General features: G+C 61.9%; 1 protein-coding gene across 1 annotated transcript in view; it reads left to right on the top strand.

Moving 5' to 3' along the window:
- Positions 1-1,495: 1,495 nt before the first annotated feature.
- The window catches only part of FBN3 (fibrillin 3), a 61,298-nt gene continuing 56,115 nt past the window's right edge, over positions 1,496-6,678 (top strand). Inside the window, exons 1-5 of the mRNA XM_082456286.1 lie at positions 1,496-2,890; positions 3,025-3,107; positions 3,698-3,796; positions 4,150-4,587; positions 6,387-6,584. Of these exons, the coding sequence (XP_082312412.1) occupies positions 2,694-2,890; positions 3,025-3,107; positions 3,698-3,796; positions 4,150-4,587; positions 6,387-6,584 (1,015 nt within the window). The 5' untranslated portion in view covers positions 1,496-2,693. The remainder of the gene's footprint in view (positions 2,891-3,024; positions 3,108-3,697; positions 3,797-4,149; positions 4,588-6,386; positions 6,585-6,678) is intronic.

The raw sequence follows: 6,678 nt of genomic DNA, 5'->3' as shown, positions 1-6,678 counted from the left end.
TTTCAGTGTGGGGAATGGATTTTTGAACTGGGCTTTGCCAGATGCATAGGAGTTTGCTGAGTGGAATAACAGCCTCAGGTTCAACAAACAGCTTCTGACTAATCTTCAGATTCAGGCTCACTGGTCTGGTGGTGTCTGTTCTCAGAGGTGGGAAAGTAGTGGGGAAAGCTAGAAAGTTTTGTTTGGATATAAGCTCCAGCTAGGGAGCAGAAATTCTGAAATTCAGCCCCTGTGACAGGTGGAGAAACTGAGGCTCAGAAAGTCTAGAACTTCTGGATTCTTAAACTCTTCATTTTGAGAATCCGATGAAAAATGTGGACCTCCTCTCTAGAAAATGCATCTTTGGCCAACGTTTTGCCTACATTTTTAGGGGCTTCCGGATCTCAGTCTAGTTAAGAATCCAGGCCCCAGGCGCCAGGTAAGTTTCCCAAGTCACCCTTGGAATTCTCCTTGCCCGAGCGAGGAGGCGGCGGCTCGGGAGGACGTAGGAGTGGGCCTCCAGGTGAGTCCCGGGACCATTCAAGCCTGGTTCTCTTCCAGGCCACCCCAAATCGCAGCCCCATCTGAGGGCACCGCCACTCAATTTCTATCCGAATACGTGGTCCCCCCAGCCTCCCCACGCCGCGTCTCAGCCCACGCCTACGGCTCTATACCCCCCATCCCATTTCTTCAGCCCCTCGGAGTTTCTCCCGGAGCCCCAGGCCCTCCCCCAGCTCCAGCCCCTCCCTCCGCCCGGCATCGGAGCCCCCGGCCCCCGCCCCGGGAGCTTCAGAGGTGCAAACGCGCCCTCCCCCAACTCCTCCCGTCCCCGACTCCCCCCGTGTGGCAGCTCTGGGCTGGGAACTCGGCGGGGTCGGCCTCTCGGTTTCGCGTTCCCGCCCCGCGCCCCCGGCGCCGCGCCGAACCGGCCCTCCAACGCCGAGCCCCGCGCGTCCGCTCGCCGCGCCTGCCTCTACACGCGCCGGCTGGCAGGTAGGGGAAGCGCGGGACCATCGGCGGGCGGAGGAACCGGAGAGCAGCGGGTGAGGGGCAGGCAGGGGCGGGAGGAGGGGGCCGCGGCGACGGAGGGGGAGGGGATTCCTTTGTTTGCAGCCGGCAGCCCCGGACCCAGCCCCTTCCCCTCCCCGCGCTCCGCTCGGCGCCGGCGTGGGGCGCGGGGACCTGGCGCGGGCGGGAGGGGCTCGGCCCGGGTGCGGGTGCGGGCGCGGGCGGCGGGCACAGCCGGGCTCTGACCCGCAGGTGAGGGCGGAGCCGAGCATGGTCGCGGCTCCCGGGCCTGCGTACCCGGCCCTGCCCGGTGGAGAACGCGGCTGGCGGACTCTGAGGACGCGTGCCCCCTCCTCGTCGGCGGTGCCCGGGATTCCTCGCTTCCCGCCCCCCGCCCTCCCCTGGTTACCCCGTGCAGTGCGCGCCGTCCCCCCGCTCATTCATTCCACAAACTCCCGGGCGCGGTTCTCAGAGGCAAAGTGGGGGGTGAGGGAGGAGTTGGATCAAGCCAGGCCGGAGATGGAGGCCCCGTGGGCCCTGAGTCCGCCTAGAGAAGGCGTCCTCGGAGTGCAAACCAGCCGGGACAGCCTGGGAGCAAGAAAGGGGTGCCCCTCACCAGCCGGGCCGATTCTTTCTCTCTTCCCCGTCAAAGGTGACAAAGGTCTTTTCTTTCTCCAAGGACCTTGGGACCACCAGGTCAGACTCTCATGTTACCCCAAGGCCCAGAGAGGGGCAGCCACTGGCCCAAGGGCACACAGCAGACTCCCCGTCTGTTCTGCACCCAGGCCCAATTCTTCTCCCTGGTGCGGAAAGTGGGACTTGAAAGGGGCCCCCCATGAAGGCCACTTGGTCTGCCTTTTGTTCCCTGAGGGTTCATCTTCCATCCTCCTAACCTTTGCCTGGTTATCTCCTCTGCCAGGAGTGGCTGTGTCCCCATCGCCTCCCTCCCATCCTTCCAGGTCCTGGAGAGAGCCAGCCACCTCCTCTCCTGGAGGGTAAGGTACCCTTGATCTTCTTCCCCTCCCTCCCCTCTGCCTGGGCTTCAGCTCCCACTCAGCCCCTCACTAAATGTGTGATGGCCTTTGTTTGCTCCTCTGTGAAGTGGGCACAAAAGCTGCCCCTTCCCTGCTGGGCAGAGGGGTGTTCTGTCCTTTGGGAAGTTCCAGCCTGTGCCCCCTGCTCCTGGAATCCTTTCCTCTCATCTGGATGCCTGCCCCAGCCTCTTCAACTGCGTGCTTCCTCTGGGGCTCCTGCAAGTCCTTCCACACTCCATCAAACACCCATTTCTGCCCTTGTTCCTCCCACTTAGAGCCCTTCAAGGGCTCTCCATTGCCCTTGACGTACAAGTAGAAGCTCCATTACACAGGTATGCACTCCTGAAACACCTTGGCTGCCTGCCACCCCCTCCCCTCCACTCAACGGTCCACGATCTTCTTGCCTCTGCTCTCAGTGTGCTGTGTCTGCCCCGACACCCTTCTCTTGGATGACTCCATCGCTGAGACATCACACCTCCTCCGAGAAGCCTCCCCTGACTGTTCACCTGCTTGCGGGTCGGGGTTGGATGCCTCCCTGGGCTCCCACAAGCCCCCAGTTTCTCCATCCCGGCAGCCGTCCCACTGCTTCCGGTTCTCCTGGGTGCCCCGTGGCCAAGGGCTTCTTGCTGAGGTTGACTCTGCTTCCTCTCCGCAGCCTCCAAGGGACACGTCATGGTTCTGGAGGGTCTGTGCTCGACAAGGAGAAGCGCCGGCACCCACACCATGGCCCGGGACCCCTTGGCTCGGCTCCTGCTGGCCTGGACAGCCCTGTCGTGCGTGGCGGGTGTCCAAGGCCGTTGGGATGGGGCCGTGGAGCCTGCAGGTCTCGGACGTGTGCGCAGGCGTGGCAGCCCAGGCTTCTTGCAGGGGTGTGTGGTACCCGGGATGCTGAGAAGCCCCTGGGGTGTGGGCTGGGCTGGGCTGTCCTGCTAGGTGGGGGAGATGAGGCCTAGGGGATGTCCAGCTGGGCAGGGGCTCACCAGCCATGCCTGCTCTCCTGAAGGCCGAATGTGTGTGGCTCCCGATTTCATGCCTACTGCTGCCCCGGCTGGAGGACGCTGCCCGGTGGGAACCAGTGTGTTGTGCGTGAGTGTCGCTCCCTTCCGGAGGTGGGGGGCGCAGGCAGGGGACACTGGGGCAGTTCTCTTACTTACTGCCAGCAAGTCCAGCCTTGTTTAAAAGTGGACTTGGCCTGGGACGTCTGGCTAAGCCACAGGAATGGCCCTTGCTTCTGTCTGCAGGCTCCCAGGGCACCCGTCCGTGTTTCTTTGTCGTACAACTTCCCTTTGTCTGTCTGCTTGTTGGTCCGTCTGTCTGTCTCAGTCTCTGTCTCTTTCTGTCTTGGTCTGTCTCTGAGTCTCTGTCTCTCTGTGTCTGTCTTTTTCTCTGTGTGTGTGTGTCTCTCTCTCAGTCTCTCTGTTTCCCCACTCCCACCCCATTCTAATGTGTCTAGAATCCAACTCTGCTCCCAGGAGATGCCCCCTCGCCTCCTCCCCAACAGTACAGCCAGTGCCCCAGCACCTCCAGCTTCTGTCCTTACTCCTCAGTGTTTCTGGCCCAAAGAGCACCTCTGTCTCCCAATGGATCCAGCAGAGCTTCAGCCCCCGGGGCACCCATGGGGTGGGGATGGCGGAGGATTCGGGTCCTGGCATTGACCGTAGCCTGCTACCCTCCAGCGGTCTGTAGGCACGCCTGCGGCGAGGGCTTCTGCTCCCGACCCAACCTGTGTGCCTGTGCTGATGGGAAGCTGGCCCCCAGCTGCGGGGTAAGCCGAGGTGAGCAGGAAGTGACCCCCCCAGGACTTCCCTGGCGGTCCAGTGGGTAAGACTCTGCGCTCCCAACGCAGGGGACCTGGGTTCGATCCCTGGTCGGGGAAGATCCCGCATGCCATGTGGCGAGGTCAAAAAAAAAAAGTAAAAAATGAAAAAAAAATTATATGCTTAAAAAAAAAGAAAGAAAGAAAGTGATCCCCCCAGGGGTGGGAAGAGAAGGTGAGAGGCTTCCCGAAGCTTCTGGGAGCCCAGGCTGGTTTTGCTGAAGGACCAGAACCAGGCTGGGCGCACCTGGTCCCGGCGCCTTGTACGTGCATCTCGGGGCCTTCCTGTGTGTCCCTCTTCCCCACCCACAGGGTCGGGGTGCAGTGTGAGCTGCATGAATGGGGGCAGCTGTCGAGGGGAGTCCTGCCTATGCCAGAGGGGCTACACGGGCACCGTGTGTGGGCAACGTGAGTACCCACCACGCACACCTGGGCTTGGGACCCCAGAGGTCAGGTCTCTGCCGCCACCTGCCCACCGCCCACGGGTCACTCCTCTGGGACCAGGATTGGAGGGGACACACTCATTGTCACAATCTTATCTCTTGGTCTGGGCTGGATTGTGGGGATTCCTGCGTGAAGGAGGGCTTGCTCGGGCCCCAGCTCCCTCTGCTGCGGGGGGACCTCAGGCCACACACATCCCCACTTCCTTCACAGCCGTCTGTGACCACGGCTGCCGCAATGGGGGCCGCTGCATCGGGCCGAACCGCTGCGCCTGTGTGTACGGCTTCATGGGGCCTCAGTGTGAGAAAGGTACCAAGCTGAGCGCGGGGCAGGGGTTTGGGAGGAGGAGGGCTTCCTGGCAGCCCCTGAGACGTGGCCAGGCCCTGGGAGGGTCCAGCTGACCTCCTTCCTGCTGTCCCTGCTGCTGTGAAGGGCAGAGAAACTGTGCTCCAGGGAAGGGAGTCACGGAGGGCTTCCTGTAGGAGGGATAAGTCGGAGTTCATGAGATGGACACGCCCCCTCATGTTGCGTCCTTACTGTTGAAATGATCCCACGGGCTGAGGTGGGTGGCGGTCACCTGTTGGGAGGCTGTTACCAAGACAAACACGGTGGAAACAACAATGTTTTGTGAGAAGTTGGATGTTGGGGGGTGGGGTGGGCAAGGGGAGGGATGGAAGCAGGGACAAATCCCAGGTCCGCTCTGAAAACTGGAGGGAAGGTGGTGCAGCCGGGGGTAGGGAGGGGGAAGACCCTGAGGCTCAGTGTTGGCCGAGGAGCCTGTGGGTCACCCAGGAGGCAGCTGGACACCCAGGCCTGGGGCTGCCACGTCCATGGGGCTGAAGCCCAGAGGGTGGTTGAGGTTCTTGGGGAAGAAAAGGGAGGGCGATTTAAGGGTCCACCAGAGAAATGGAGGCCATGGGCGGCTGAGAATGAGAAAGTGAACAAGAGCAGGTGGCGTTGGGGATGCCCAGGCTGGCGAGCTTTTCAGCTGTAGGAGCCATCAGAGTGCCGTGTGTGTCCCAGGAGCCCGGGAAGGCAAAAATGGGCAGAACCCTGGGACTCACCCCAGTGTGAAGGGTGCTGCTGGGGACGGAGGCCCATCTGTGGCCGAAGCCGGGTTGGACAGGGTATAGCCATGAGTCAGAAGCTGGAGGGGCTGGGGGTTACCTGGGTTTGAGAGTGAGCATTTGGAAACTGGATTTGGCAAGAAAACAGAGTTGGAATTCAGGCTGACATGGGGAGCAGTCGGGATGGCTGGGGGAAAATGAAGGTTAGTGGAGAGGGTGGGAGAGGAGAGGCCTGGAGTGGGGCGTGGGGGCCCCAGAGAGAGGCAGGGTTGGGCGCCTAGGCAGGAGTGAGTGGGGTTCCAGGGTCCCGGATGACTGAGGTGAGATTCTGGGGGCCGTGTTTTGCTTTAGGAAGTCAGGACTGTCGCGGGTCTCCCCTCCTTCATACAGGCCTGGGGGCTGGCTTTGGCGGCTCCTTCTGGAAGGGGCTTCCCTTGGTCCAGTGCCAGCCCCTTGATTGGAGCCATCTGGAGGATGGAGCCAGGAAGTCACATCTGGGCCCGTGCACGGCGGTGGGCGGACCAATGAGACCACCTTCAGCTGGGTGGGGAGGGGGTGTCAGGGATGCAGAGTTGTGGGTTCAGAGCATTTGGGCGGATGCTGGGTCTGGGAGATTTGGCAGAGCCAGATGTGTGCTCAAGGATGAGAGAGGCTCTCCAGCGGGGCATCCATGGGTCCCTGCCCGGGCTTGAAGGGAGGGTGAGCCTGGGGGAGTGGTGGGGGTCTCCAGACATGCCCTGGGCTTTGTAGGCTTGGAGGTCCTGGCCTCTGTTGGAGGTTGGTTGGAGAATGCTTTGGAGAGAAAGGGTTTTGAAGGGTGAATAGGAGTTCATCAGGTAAGGAAGGGGAACAGTATGAGTAAAGGCTTGTGGTCAGGAAAAAAACCTGGTGTGTTGGTATAGGGAGGCTGGGAAGGTGGCTACCACCGTGGTCCAGGCGAGAGAGGTAGAGGCCTGAGTTGAGCTTGCCGGGATGGAAATGCAGAAGACTATGGGGTGGGGGCAGCCTGAGGCCAGCTGCCCACATCCATCTGCCCTGCAGACTACCGGACAGGGCCCTGCTTTGGTCGAGTGGGCCTGGAGGGGTGCCAGCACCAGCTGACAGGCCTCGTCTGCACCAAGGCGCTCTGCTGTGCCACTGTGGGCCGGGCCTGGGGCTTCCCATGTGAGCTCTGCTCTGCTCAGCCACACCCCTGCCGCCGGGGCTTCATCCCCAATATACACACGGGGGCCTGCCAAGGTGAGTGGGGGGCCCAGTGCGTGAGGACCGATGTCCTGGGAGCCAGGGCTGAGTGGGAGCCCTCAGCAGCCTTGGTTTCTCCCTCTGACGTGCC

The sequence above is a fragment of the Balaenoptera physalus genome (assembly GCF_965194825.1).
Source record: "Balaenoptera physalus genome assembly, chromosome: 3".
NCBI lineage: Eukaryota > Metazoa > Chordata > Mammalia > Artiodactyla > Balaenopteridae > Balaenoptera > Balaenoptera physalus.
Note: the sequence above shows the minus strand (reverse complement) of the source record. Positions and strands in the feature narration are given on the sequence as shown.